At 42.0% G+C, this 14882-nt stretch overlaps 2 protein-coding genes across 5 annotated transcripts in view; both read left to right on the top strand.

Annotated features, from left to right (window-relative positions):
• The window catches only part of abhd18 (abhydrolase domain containing 18), an 18043-nt gene extending 13400 nt beyond the window's left edge, over positions 1-4643 (top strand). For 3 of the 4 annotated variants that reach the window (XM_085467535.1, XM_085467546.1, XM_085467516.1), the window contains 4 exons: positions 156-355; positions 929-1062; positions 2193-2355; positions 2913-3836. In XM_085467535.1, the coding sequence (XP_085323661.1) occupies positions 156-355; positions 929-1062; positions 2193-2355; positions 2913-2970 (555 nt within the window). In that variant the 3' untranslated portion in view covers positions 2971-3836. Of the gene's footprint in view, positions 1-155; positions 356-928; positions 1063-2192; positions 2356-2912 lie in introns of all 4 variants that reach the window. The other variant, XM_085467526.1, reaches the window with a different exon arrangement.
• Positions 4279-11219, top strand: LOC146716714 (uncharacterized). The gene is made up of 5 exons (XM_085434627.1): positions 4279-4294; positions 9270-9354; positions 9426-9486; positions 9574-9668; positions 10097-11219. Exons 1-5 carry the CDS (start codon positions 4279-4281, stop codon positions 10926-10928), a joined length of 1089 nt encoding a protein of 362 aa, XP_085290753.1. The 3' UTR covers positions 10929-11219.
• The last annotated feature ends 3663 nt before the right edge of the window (positions 11220-14882 follow it).

Genomic DNA, 14882 nt, shown 5'->3' on the forward strand with positions numbered 1-14882 from the left:
ACGCTGGTAAAATGTTTTTTGCAAAGATTGAATTTTTCTTTGTTTACTAAAAGAAGAAGTTAAGTGTGAAACTGTGCTTGTTGTGTTTTTGGTCTTGTGTCATACGTGTAACACATGCATGACTACATCTTTTGCTGCGTGTCCACTGCTGGTAGGCTGATTCCTTTAAGATGGGTCCCAAACTTGTAACGAATGTGGACGAGCATTTCCACGAGCTGTCTGAAGACCACAAACTGTCAGTGAGCCAGTGCAGCAGAGTGGACGGAGGACGTGACTGTGGTGGGGCCACAGACGGAGCAGAGCATCTGTTGTCGCTGGGGAGCAGTGTTGGAGCAAGCTTCGAAACTCTGCCAACGTGAGTGTTCGATCACTACACCTGCTGATGCGTTGGAATGTTTATAACATTTGAAACTGGTGTGTAATCACACATTAATGCTGCATTGTAAGAGTACAGGTGTTTTAAGACTTGCTGTCGAACATCTGGTTGAGCATCTGTTGCATGTTTCAAACAGTGCACAGTAACATGCAATTTTCCATCAGTATAAACCTGTTATGGTTACAGTATCAACAAACATGGACGTCCAGTATCGTGCAAAAGTCTTGAGCCATTTCCATTTTCCTGTTTTGCTAGGAAAATGTGAAAAAGGGTCAGACATGTGAAATGCATTAACTTAATAGTATACAGTGCACTACAGTATACAGTGCACTACAGTATACAGTGCACTACAGTATACAGTGGGGAAAATAATAACTTGATCAAGTGTGCCAAGCTTCTGCAGGCAGGTTCCACAGCCACAAACATTTGACCGAAGGATGCAAAGAAGCTGTGAAAGTGATATCGATAATGGAATAAGAATAAGCAAGTCTTATCCCCAGTGAGAATGTTTCATTATTAAGGGACATAAAACCGTTTCTTCTGTCTCCTCAGAGCTCTTGGTGGATATAACGCACACGGGAGAAGGACGGATCCCGCCGAATGTTGTCGTCCATCTTTACACAAAGAATCTATAAGTTTCATGAAGGCAGTGATGGATGAGTGCACACACATGGCCAACTTCTCTGGTGAGTGCTGCAGTGAATGATTACACCTCTGCTTAAAGAAGAACAAGCGAAGAATCACAACACTGAATTAATCCCTGTGGTCAGAGTTGCTCCCGGACATGAAGAACAGTAACTGGATAATACAACATATTACAAAGTTACAAAATATATATACAAGTATATTCTACACATGCCAGTATATAACACAAATGTATATGGTTGTTGTCAGCAGCACATCACAGCCGTCAGAAATGGTTTTGACCAATAAGGTTGCAGGTGGTGTCGTTACAGTTGGCGGTGATACTAAAGAGCTGATGCTGTGATAAAAGCGTTGGCTGCTGACGTTTGATGAATTGAAGGTCGTGATGGTCATACTGGTTTGTTTGTTGCCATTAAAGTGTGGATACTGGAGCATGGCACAATGAGTGAGACTACTGACGCCAAAACAGAAAGATGGACAATGACACCACGAAGGCGTTGGCTTGTAAAATTGAAACCGTATAGAAGGAATATCAGCCAAGTGTGGAAAGAATTAAGAGACTCGCAACAAGCTGATGAAAAACGATGTTCTCCTCAGATCAGAGAAACTCAGCACCGTCTTTTTCGCACCTGTAGAGCCTTTGTTTAATCTGCTTTTACACAGGAAGTGTCAGTTTTCTGCTCGTTGCTAAAATAGAGACTTGTCCCACCTGTGTCCTCGCTCCTTGGGCCGTATGTAGACAGTTCCTTACGAGCTCTTTTGTCTCTGTTACTTGAACAGTACACAATCTCCAGCGTGATTATTTTTACTTTTAATATTGTGTTCAAAGGATTTATTGAATGTTTGATACTGATACACCATCAAAAGGCACAGAAGATCAGTTCTGCTGCTGAATGAACGACACAGGGATTGTAATCATTCTCCAGGATTGTCATTGTGAAGCTAGAACACTGTGAGGGAAATAGGATGAGCTTCGTCCTGGCTTATACAAGAAGGTGTGAGAGGAGGCACAGGTCACTGCAGAGGACCCAGCTGATCTTCAGTCATGTTTAACAGCTCACTGTTCCTGCGGTGTCTACCACCCTCTTCTGGCAGAAAAGATTTGCATGTGTTTTGCACAAAAGTGAAAGAATGTTGTGTAGATGTCCCTGTGTTTCCCTCTCTGCTGCAGTTCCTGTAGATACCAGTCTCATCGTTGTCGTCCAGGCCAAAGAGGATGCATATGTGCCCCGAACAGGAGTCCTGAGTCTGCAGGAGATCTGGCCAGGCTGTGAAGTCAGATATCTGAGAGGAGGACACATCAGTGCATACCTATTTAAACAGAATATATTCAGGTAAAGTTATAGTGTTGAAAATGATCCAAAAGGTGTTTTTTAAGTTTCTCATTTATGCCTAATTAAACTATACTCACACAAAAACATGCTAAATCTGAGAATACACACAATCCATATTTATCTGCTCTATTCTACAAGCTCTAGTTTTGAAACGTTGCTGTTTTATAGCAGAAAGTTGACATTAGTAACAATACAATGAGCGTCATGGACCAGAGCGTCCTTCATTATGAATATGAATTTAGACTAGATGTCAATGCCTGAATGATGTCTCCACTGTACCAAATATGACGTCAAATTCAAAGAAAAGTCTAGAAATTGTTCACAGGAGCCAAAGTTGTTTGTAGAAGTGTCACAGCTGCACTTCCTGGTTCAGGCGTGGTACATATAGACAGATAACATGTCTGAGAATGTTCGTTAAACTGTGGCTGTTGTCTGGTTAATCTGATGTTAGAGTTGGGCCACCCTCACAGTATTTCACACATTTCATCATTTTTACGTATATGATTTGTTTGTCATGGACAGCTTTGCTACGTTAACGTTACCTGTTTCATTTCCAGACAGGCCATATATGATGCCTTTGACAGATTCTGCGTGAAGTATCCCAACCTGCACTAGCCACTGGAGCCAGGCTGGACGTTTGCCTTCACCACTCTCAGTGTGGCAGCTGAGATCTTTCCTTGTGAGGCACGTGTGACATTTACAGGGTAGCCTCAGAGAAGGTGGAGCTGAGCACGCCTCTTCCTGTTTGTATAAGCGTGTGTGATCTAGGTGTGCGACAAACCTCGCCGTGCATAACTGAAACTGTAGCAGTTTAAAATGTTGTTATGTGCTGTGAAAGAAACATCCGGGTGTCTAGCTTCAGTTTGATAACTGCTGGTGATCATTGATAGCACTGTGTGCAGCTTTTATTGCTCCTGTATCACCAGGCTGCAGGTGTCCTGCTGTTTTCCACTTCTCTTCCTTATCTGACACAACCTTGGATGTGATACTCGAGCCCGAGCCATTCCATATGAAATCACAGAGCTTCCTCAGAACTGACCAGTTTATGTTGGACTGACTTTAGCATATTTGATGAAACCATGAAAGATTCTTACTGAAATTGTGACGGTTGTACAGGTCCCTGAAATTCTTAGGAGCTGGTTGAAATCTGGCTCTTTTTTATTTTGATGCTGACGCTTAAATCTTCGATGATCACATGAACTTTTCTGGGCTGAAAGAAACATTGAGTACGAGATGTGGGATAAAACACCGGGGGGACGCCGCTCGATCGCTTCTCCCTGGAATGTTGTCCTGATGTCACATGAATCAAATTTAAAGGAGGCTGAAGTAAATGTTAAATCACAACAAAGTTTGATGGTAATGAAAGTCGAAGCTTTGTCCTGTGTCCACTGTGACTGGTGCACTTTGAGGTTAACTGGCTTCACTGTGTTTGCTGTGCTGCTCACATGTAAAGTGGAAACAAATAAATCTCCTTTCTGACAGTTTCAGCACATTTCTTCTTCTCTTAGCTGCTCCTGTCTGTATGTTTCAGCCTGTGTTTCTGTAAGAACTATAACAGTGTGGACAGCAGGACCCTATGATTGTCTGTTATTAACAGTATTGAGTCTGAACTCTGTGGGAAGAACATTGTTATTCAATATTTAACCCCAGTGCGTGCATTATGATAGAAATGGACAATGAACAGGACGCTGGACGCTCCTTAGAGGCACAGGCTGACACTCGATGATGTCTCAGACAAATCTGTGCTATGGCAACAAAGATCGGCATCATTCACTTTCAAATCAGCACATTTTTGGAACATTTCCTCCGATTTCAATGTCTGAAAAAGGACTAAAAGTGGGTGGAGGGACCATTTTAAAAACATATATAAAAGTATTTAAAGCAGAAAATTCACATTGTTATGAATATAAACATTTTCCTACCATGTTGGAGCAGGAGGGTGGGTGACCCACCATCCTGTATTTGGACCTACTACATCAGAGCATCTGCGTTAAAATAGTGATGTCGCTCTATAATGAGTGACTTTGAGTTTAGTGAAAGAAATGTTCATTCTAATTGTAATTATGAACTATGTGCAGATATTCTTGATGCCATTACAACTGCTGAGCAGTACAGGCAATGTTTAAATCGCCACGCCTCACTGGAAGTGTTTTATTTGTGTTTTCTTTTAAGTGCTTCACATGTTAACTGTGTTGTGTTTCATACATGACTTCTGCTCTTTTGTTTCTTAGAGTTCTCGTTTCTACACTGTGAAGCCTGCATCAGCATTAAAGGATTTCTTCAGCCTGCTCGAGCTGCAGGTTCTTGCTTGGCAATAATAATCTTATGGTCGCCTGCTCGCTGTGTGTGCAGTTTCTTTCTCACAGGTCATCACTGGAGTGAATACTCACTCACTACTTAAGTGCATGGACGGCTGTTTATGTGTATCATAGATTTCAGTTATAAACCACAGACTCGTTTATAATGAAGCAGCTTCTCTGGTTGAATCCTGTCATCCTCCTGAGATATCAGATTTCTCCAGAGAGCCGCTGTCTTACAGCCTCCGACTACCTACGTGGTCTCCGTTAGGGGGGGCAGAAGAGGCCCCAGCCCTCCATGCACCAACAATCTGCAACAGCTGATCCCGGGAAACACAGACGTTCCCAGCATAGAGACAGAATCTGTCCACTGTGATCTTAGTGTGTGCAGTACTGCAGATTGTGGGATAGATGTGATACCAAGTAAATGTATGGCCAGTATTGCTGATACTTTTAATCTATAAAAGCAGCTTATGTAGGGGAGAGCAGTGTATCATAACTTATGACATGAATCATAAGTTTGCAACTTCTGCAGACGTTTTTAATGAATCACTGTGATTCTGCAACACTGAGTTAATAAACACACCTGTGAGCTTTTCATTTGAAACTTTTTGTAGACCTGAAAGGTCCGTGTGCCTGTCTGCAGAGCACAGTGTATGAAATGTGCCTGAGACCTGAAAATATTGCCTTAACTGTTCACCAAAGCCTGCTGTATGTGACAGTGAAAGAATGATATCGATGCTCCAAATAGATTTAGACTTACAAACCGTTGTTTGAGGGCAAGTCAAGGCAGTTCACCTCTACTCAGTTATGGTGCATTATAAGCCATATATCTTTAATAATTCATATTTTAATTATGAACTATCAACACTTGAAGATGCCCCCATCTCCTCTGAACAGAACGGTCTAAGAATGACCGCTCCAGCCCCTACGGTTAGGAAATTATGGCCATTGGTTCGAGGGGAATCCATAAAACCAGGAAGATTCAAATTGAATATTCAGAGTGGTTGACTGACATCCTGTGTGTCTCTGTGCATTTGTGTTTCCATATGTGCTCATATTTCTAATTGTGTGTATCTGCTGGCTGTTCTTTCGTGCGTTTTTAACATTTCTGCCAGTTTTTCACAGTTGAACAACAAGTAGTTTTGAGTTATTTGACTTATTCAGCTTTTTTCAGCTGCTCATTTTCCAATATTTCTGCTTAAGTTGTTACTTTTCTGCTGAATTGTCGTGTTTCTGCTCTGTTTTAGTTATTATGTTTCTCTTAAGTCACGATATTTTTCAATATTCAAAATGAGCAGATCCAGTTTCACTGGCATAGATACACACAGGCCACACGCTTAATAGTCCCTGTTCACTCTATGCTCTGTGTGTGCGTGTCCTAAATTAAAGGTAAGAACACACACTCTGACACACGGATGCAAATATAAGTCATCTTTATTTATAGAGCACATTTAAAAGACATCAAGTGTCGGCCAAAGTGCTGAACAGAGGGATGATATGGTGAAAAGAATTAAAATAGATAAGATGAAAACATCATAGAAACAGTGAGACATCCGTATATGTTTGTAAAAAAATATGTGTACATGCAAATATGCACATATACAAAAATGTACACATTCACACACAAACACACATATGTGAACTTAAACTACACGTACACGTGTCTACACATGCAAACATCATCCAATGAGATAAAAGAGCAGAATAGCTGAAACACAATAACAGAGGTGTCAGAGAGATCCTTGGAAAATAGGAGGGGCTTCAGATTGGATTTGAAGACTTCCAAGGATGAAGAGGATTTCATGAAAGGGGGACGACTGTTTCGGGGCAGCAATGGAGAAAGCTGTCATCTCTAGATTTGAACTGTGAGCGTGGAAGTAATGACAGCATGTGACTGGAGGAGCGCAGAGTTCGAGTGCGGGCTGAGAAGACCTGAAATGTAACCTGGAGCCATAATAATAAACGCACACGCATGCGTCTTCAGCATTACTGGGTTTCTGCAGCTCCTGGTTTCCTGTTTAATACATTCACACAAGCAATCAAACGCTATGAATCCTTCCACAATGTTCGCAGTCACTTTGTAAAAGTTGTACAAAGGCAGTCACGGATCAGCACTATAACATTTTGACAATAAATTGTATTTGAATCAAACTGTTGCCTGTAGCCTAAATACGTCTCTGTACCTGAATAGAACTAAAGATTTTTCTCGTAGGGTTAATGACACGTCTACCAACTATTTCACGTCCACATTGCTGCTGAGAGTTACTCCAAAAACTTCCTTTAGTGGCTCTTCATCAGAATATTTACTTAGTTGTTGACATGAAAATCAGTCATTGTGTATTTTGAACACCTAAACTTCAGTGCGATGCCATTATCCTGCCAAACAACATCAAAGTCTCTAAAAAGGTAAGTATGGAGCAGCATCCTTTTTTATGGAAGAGGAAGGAAAAGTCATGTTTATTATTATTCTCATATTACACAGGCGGTGCTGACTGAACAGGCTCAGGCTGAAGCAGTGCAGATCCTGGCCTATTTTCAAGTACCATTAAAGTTCTCACGTGTATAAATCTCTCCATTAGATGTCAGTAGACGGCAGATTGCAGTCAGTGCAGTCACTTCTCTTATCCCTCCTGACTCAAGAGCATAAAGCGATCTACGTTAGCTCGGGCAATTCTGACGGTCGTCAGTAAATCTTTGTTTAATCTCTTTATTTGCTTTTTGGAGAAGTGAAGGTACAAAAACCTCGTCAATCAAATTTGCTTTGGTGGACAGAAAACAGCCGTTGTAGACTGTTTGGGTTACCTTTTATAAGTACTGAATTTTCAAAAGTGAAGTCAGTTCTTCTGACCAGGTTCAGACCAGGATGAACACAAGTGTGATACTGGACCCACTAGAGAACTGGTCCCAGCTGTGGGTTCACCTCCTCCTGCTGAACTCATAGGACAGACTGTAATGTAGCATCACGTTCATCGGTCACTCCTGACCTGCTGTGAAGCATGACCAATGTGTAATTAATGACTTCATTATTTGGGGTATTATTGCTATAAAAATAATATTAATAGTATTATTATTATTGTGCTTTAGGCTGCACTGATAACGCAGAGGTCTCTTCTTCCTCTGGGCTGTTTAAAGGGCCAGTTTGTCCAAAGCTGTGTATATACCAGCTGCTGTCAGGCTTCAGATGTCTGCATTAGTCCACAGTCCACTGTTTGTAAGCCATTGCTTTACTGCAAAAGTTCCCATCTACTGTAAAGAAATGGAGATAAGCAGGCACATAATATGAAAAGGCATGCTGTAGCTGACTTTGTCTTTTCTGATCCATCGGTTTGTGTGGCTCGTTCCACAGGAGGGACCTAACCCACACTTTATTTACTTATATGATAAGTTTAGTGGAGTGTAGTGCAAAATACACAGTGTTTACTTTTAATTTAACAACATGAAGCTGCATCAAGTTTCCATGGTGACTGCTCAAGAAATTCTGCATTCATAAATAAACATCAGACTGTCAAAAGAGCTCATGTAACAGGGTCATAAATCACATTGTTATAATTACACAAAATGTGTTCTAAACCCCCAAACTGCTCCTTTTATACCTGACTTTTAGGACCTCCAAGCCTGTAGTTGTGTTCATTATCAGTTAGAGCCCCTCCTCATTCTTTTCTTCTTCTTCTTTGGTGCAATCCTATAAATACAGTGTACCCCTTTTGCCTCTCCCCTTTTCTACAATTCCCCTGTGGGAGAGGTGGGTGTCATTTCTTTCCAGCACCTTAAAACACACATAATTCATATTTAGCCACCCTGATGTTTATGATTGCGATTTTAGTTCAGTTATTGTCATTATTAAGCCTGTTTTTGTAAGATGTTATAAGTGTGTCGTATGTGTGTATCATAAATGTGTTTTAGGCGCCATAAATGCTAGCATGAATATATACTCCTTGCTAGCTTGGGAGCTGTGGTGGGTGGAGCTAACCCTCTTCCCCACTGTTTGTATTTGGTCTAGGAGCTGGAGTGGGCAAATTATTTACTTGGAGGTCTTTCTTTCTTTTACCTTTTTTATCAGGTAAAAGATCCTCCACTGGAGTATCCAAGGGGCCCGTCCAGCCATCAGCGTCGCCTGCAGAACAGCAGCCGGTGCCATATGCGCTGGGCATGAATCAAACATTTCTTTGGGGTTACATGTTTTAAATGTTTGATTTTTGGGTGGGGGGAACTGTTACGATTCGGTGTTGTCAGTGTTTTGTTTTAGGCGTGACGGTTATGTTTCCTGCTTTACTTTGAAAGTCTGTCTTATCTCAGTGTGTTCAGGTTACGCTTCCTTGTCTCGTCAGTTCTGATTTGCCCCAGCTGTGTTTCCCTCCTGTTGTCCATTCCCTGATTGCTCCCTCTATGTATTTAAGCCCTGTGTTTCAGTTTGTCAGGGTCGTGATCTTCCCCCCGGTTGTAAATAGTTTGGTGTTTTGATGCAAATAAATGTCTTATTTTGCTTTGATGTAAATAGTTGTCGATCCTTTCGTTTTGGGATTTTTTTTTGTGCAGACCCGTAGTATTTTTTTTTTTTGTTTGTTTTTTTTTCCTTATTTTTATTTTTTTCTGTGTTGCACGCCGGTTGCCTAGGCCGGGGTGTAACACCACCGAACCTCACTGCTGAAGATCTGAGAGATCTTTTGGTGGAGAAGAGCAGGGAGACACTCAGAGAGCAGTGAGTTACTGTCACACCTGAAAGTCTGTTTGTGATGACGTGTAAAACCTCTGCTTTGCTTTCTTTTGAAGGCTGTGGGAGTTTGAGTTAGAGGATTTTGACGAAGAGGAAGCCAAACCTCTTCTAAGGCTGGTAAGACGAGAAAACCCACAAGACTTTTTCGTTATGTGCACATAACCTTTAAACATAAGCGCACTGTAAATGTGTTTTCTGTTTCAGGTGTGGGTGGTGAACGTCAGCAATAAAATGAGGGACGTTGAATTTGAAGCCAGGATGCTTCTTCAGTTCCCAGAGGCCGTGCCTCCTAAATTTCAGTGAGTCACATGTATACAGTCATTAACCCTGTAAGACCCAACCCATCAAACAGCCAGAAAATTCAGATTCTTTGGAACTGAGATGTTTATTAACCCTTTAAACAAAAGCCACAAATTAGTTCTTTGCTATGTCATGTTGTGTATGATTTACTTTTATTGTGTATCTATTTTTTGTATCACATTTGATACACTGGGTGTTTTTGGCAACTTTTTGTTAACGACAATGTTAACTTTAGACTACAAAAAGTTTTGTCCACAACATTTAGAAATTATAGCAAGTATTGATCATGTTGATGAGATCGAGGTCTCAGAAACTCATGTATGATACAAAGGCGGTTACAGGGTTAACAGTCCAGCTACAGTGTTTCAATATTTAAATGATGCTTTGAATATGTTTAACAGATACCTCTTATCATGTTTTTCTACAGAGCACCTAAACTCCTCCGCGTGGTGAAGGATTACGTTGAAATCCTGAAAGAGAAGCAGCAGGAACAGCATAACAGCAAACTGCTCACCGCGCAGGAGGTAGTGATCGAGGTAGTTCCCCGCGTTCTCCAGGGCTTCTGGGAGCTTCCTCCTCGTCCCCTCCTAAACATGACCTCCCAGAGTCTAAGTATCCTCTCCACGAGTGTCACCAAGGCCACTTTAGATCGTGTCTCCAGGAGTCTCACGGCGATGGAAACACAGGCCGTCTTCACCCGCTCTATCCGAGACGATCTGGTCGACAGCATCCTGACGGAGATCAGACAGAAATTTCCTGAAGAAATTCTGTCTATCAAAGTTGCAAACTTTGCACCCGTGTTGCTGAAGACCATTGCTGATGTAGCAAGGATCCGGATATGTGAAATCTTTGAGCCCCCTCCTGATGTGAAGAGCACAAATGGAGAGCGCTCCTCTGACGGCCTTTCAGTGGCAAATGTTCCACCAGCCGAAGGAGCTCTGTCAGAGAGTGTGCCAGAGCCCGACGTTCCCCGTGAGGAACTTCTTTCTGAAAGGGCATCCAGTCTGAGTACTCGAGACCTTACGATCGAAGGAGCTCTGTCAGAGAGTGTTCCAGAGCCCAACGTTCCCCGTGAGGAACCCTATGCCGAGTCCAAATCCTGTGTTGAAGGCGAAGATCATAAGATCAAAGGATCCTGTTCGGAAATTGGGCCGGTTCCTGATGTTCCCTTTGAGGAACCTTCTCCTGAACCTGAAGCCAGCATGAAGTCAAAGACCATCAGATCAAGAAGAAGAAAAAGGGCTTCTTCAAAAGACTGAGAAGTCTGTTCTGCTGCTGTTGCAGACCAAAAGTCACCGACTGACACTGAAGCTGTGACCCAGTGTTGGTGTTGCAGTAACTCTAAATATGTAAATATGTTCCTTGATGATTGTTCTTCATGTTTTTGGGGGTTTCTTTAGTTTTCAGTGGGCTGGGTGTTTTTTCTCCTCCGTGTTTACTTGATTCTTGTTCATAGTTCCTGATTTGTTTTCCTAGTTCTTGTGTCTTAGTTTGTAGTTTCTTGAGTCCACCTGAGTTTCCAGCAATAAAAGCTGCCGATTCAAGTTTCATTCCACGTAAGAGTCCTGTGTTTGGGTCCTGCTACCTGCCTGTCACAGCACACCATGACAGAAACTTTATAAACTCATTCATATTTCTACACGAGTCTCCAGCTATGTTAAAGATTTTTTTTCTTTCAAACATTTGTAAGAATCTCTTATGGTTCTCAAAATACTTCCATGAGTCCAGTAAGTGTAGCGCAGTAACATATTGATGGTATTATTTTTCATAATTATTTTTAAATACAATTATTTATTATTTTTAATGCACTTTGAACTGAAACTGGAATATAAAATGTACTTCCTGTAGAAAATGCAGTGTGAATGCTAATAGCTGAATAGCTTGAGTTGAATTTTTATAATTGCTGAGATCTTTGGTGAAAAACATGTTACAGTTTTTGCCCGTTGCTTGAACACGTTTTGCAAAACGTCGCTCATTGTGCCAAAACTCTAAACAAGTAAACATGACACAACAAAATATACCATTCACATCTGTGCCAAACTGAAACTCTGCTGTCAAAACCTAACATTCCTCTGTCAAGATGTAACTCTGTTGACAAAATGACTAGTGATGGGCAGATGAAGCCCCATGAAGCACTGAAGCTTTTCATCCAATTGGTTCACCCCAACGCGAAGCTTCATGAAGCTTCATTTGCTCTAGCAGAACACCTACTGGACGTAAAAATAATAGCTGGCATGAATTTGAAGAGTGTGGCATTTTGCACACAGCTTGTAAATGTCAACAACAAAAGGAGTGTGTAAAACACCTATAGTGTAGTGATGGCAGTATACTGTGTATATTTATGCTGGCAGTATGGAAAATGATTATTTGCGGCAAAGTTCGAACCGCTTCATGAACCAGTCACGTGGTACAGCCGGGCAGCGAGGCTTCGGACGTCATCATTTTCAGCTCCTCCCATAAATGAAGCAAGCCTCGATACGCGCTTCGCGGAAACGCCCCCTCCATTACTCGACACACGCTCCGAAGCCTCGATACAGAACGTCCCATCACTAAAAATGACACATACTTGCATCACATGCAGATCAGATCAGGGGCACACACTAGTCTACTTCATATAAAACACTGCAGTCTTTGATTGTCATTGGTTATTCTGAAGGCATATTTTCAGGAGACACAAACAACCAAAAAAGCAAATAGACCTCAGTATTGTCCACTGCAGCACCATGAATTCAGATCAAGCAAAAACAACATAATACAGTAATAGAAAAAACACTATACTGTACACACAAAACATCATGACAATTGTGCATACGTGGGCTCATGGATCCCGCCGTCTGTTGGGGTCTGGCCACAGGACCTCATCGACATCGCAAGCAGTGTCTTCTCCCGCTGGGCACCGGGGAAAATATCCTCTTGCATGCCGAAACCATCCATGGATTGCTGTCACCTGACTGTCGCCGCTGGCCTGTTCCATTGCCTGCAGAAGAGGCATGCGGGCATGTGGTTGGCGGTCATATACTCGCCATCTCCAAGCCGAAAAAAATCCTCTATAGGGTTTAAAAAATGGTGAGTAAGGGGGCAAGTATACCACTTCAAATTGGCTGTGGTTGGAGAACCAGGCCTGGACCAGAGCAGCCGATGGAAACTGACATGATCCCATATCACCACAAACCTGGGCTGATCTGGTCTGTTCTGTACAACTATATCATGGAGAGCATCTAGAAATGTGAGTATGTGTTGGCTATTGTATGGACCTTTACATGGACAATACTGTATTGTCATGTAAAGGACAGTTACACGTACCCGTACATATTCAGTTCGGAGTCCTTTGACCCTGTCACTGTTCCTCTCAAATGGGACTCTGTAGAGCTGCTTCATGGTGATGCTGAGTTTTCCCAAGATGCATCTGATGGTGGTGATGCTCACATGGTTTATGTTGTTGAACACTCGCCTGTCTGCAAGTATTTGCTTTCGTAGCTGGTGGAGACGGATGGCATTGTCTGCCCTCACTAGGTCCACAACGGCGAGTTCCTGCTGTTGTGTGAACAGGCGTTGGCGTCCTGCCCCAGAAGGTCTTCGAGTCATTCTAGAGAAATACAACCACATGCTGTCATCGCTTTGCTTACTTTACTGTATATACTGTATCATCCACTGTACAACACTGTACTTCAATATAAGTAATCATGCTATGTTTCACAGAAACTACCACTTTGGCTGCAAAAGCAGCATTAGCACCCTGCAGTACCCTGCACACTTGATATGGTGATGTGATATACTGTAGAACAGTGCTATGAAAACCATCTGAGTAGAGTAGAAGGCAGAGAGGTGAAGACAGACCTGCTTTCTAGTCTGAATGTTCTTATTGCAGATGCCACTGTGAAGCAGCTCGGATGTGGGTGGACTCTCTGCCCAGCTTCCCTCATAGTCAGGCCGTGGTTGATGACATGGTCCACCAAAGTTGCTCTTATATCATCAGAAATATGGGTCCGTGCATGGCCTCTTCGACTTCGACGACGACGACGACGACGACCACCACCACCACCACCACCACCTCCTCCTCCTCCTCCTCCTCTTGCTCTCCCTCCATCCATGCTTGCAAAGTTCTTGAAATGGCTACGCTGAGGGCTTTTTGTAGTTGGCTAATTGGTGTTCAGTTTTGCAGGTAAGTGCCTTCAGGTGTATATTTGAGTGGTTGCAATTACCCGATGTGTTTTGTATTTTGGATACATGTGTTTTCCAAATGGCACCCTGAAATTTCATTTTGTGAACGAAGTGTCTTATGTATGAAATAGAGTGTAGCATGCAGGACCATGTGTGTTGCATAATTGCAACTAGGGTGCAAAGCAGCGCTTTTGTTTAAGGTATGAGTACATGTGTTTGAGGTATGGTAACAAAAGCTTCAAGTTGTGTTACTTTAGTCTAAGCATGGCTTTATAGTGTTCAAGCAACGGGCAACAACTGTAAATGGGCTGAAATACAGCGAAACATTCACCTGACAGCCAAAGCACAGAACTGAAATTCACACAGAAGAACTTTGAAACCAGCTGAACAGCTTGAAAACGTACATAAGAAAAACTGTCTACTGGTAAAAGAAAAATTAGAACTAGAACACATCTGAGTGAATATTACAGTTTTTTCTGAATGCTTAAACCCTAACTGTGATTCTTACAGCACAATTCCTAAAACTATTACAGTTTTTCTCAAATGCTAAAACACATGTCACAAACGTTACCACCAGGTCCCCCAATGTCCTGACACAACACCCTTCTCTAAAGCTACATAAACACAACCACACATTCCCACTGCAAAACTCAAACTCCCACACCAAGAGAGCAGCTCGAAGCTGTCAAAACTGTAAACACTATACACAGCATTACACACTACAGCAAAACAATTGAAAACACAATGCTCAATTTGTGAGAAGGTTCTTTGTTTCATAACTGCCAATGCATATTTTTAGAAACTATACAGTAACGGATCGTCGTAGATCTCTGCAGAGGATTAGGCATTTAGATTTGTGAGTTTCATATGAGTAGTATAAATCTATGGAAAATCCTGCATGTACGTACACTACTGTAACACAACTCAATGCAAAAACAGAATCTATTGCACACAACAGTAATCTTGAAAACATGAACAGGGTGTGAAGTTTTTTTATTTACGTTATTCACACCACACACACCACAATCACTGTGCGGCATCATGTCGCTGAG

The sequence above is a fragment of the Copadichromis virginalis genome, linkage group LG2 (genome assembly GCF_057382275.1).
Source record: "Copadichromis virginalis isolate Kocher_CV1m ecotype Utaka linkage group LG2, C_Virginalis_male_GT1.1, whole genome shotgun sequence".
Classification (NCBI taxonomy): Eukaryota; Metazoa; Chordata; class Actinopteri; order Cichliformes; family Cichlidae; genus Copadichromis; species Copadichromis virginalis.

What these genes read in the sequence shown, in the direction of transcription:
- LOC146716714 (XM_085434627.1), top strand. An exon ending in AGGGAGACACTCAGAGAGCA is followed by an intron (nt 9,355 to 9,425) that starts GTGAGTTACTGT and finishes TTTCTTTTGAAG; the next exon opens with GCTGTGGGAGTTTGAGTTAG. An exon ending in GCCGTGCCTCCTAAATTTCA is followed by an intron (nt 9,669 to 10,096) that starts GTGAGTCACATG and finishes GTTTTTCTACAG; the next exon opens with AGCACCTAAACTCCTCCGCG.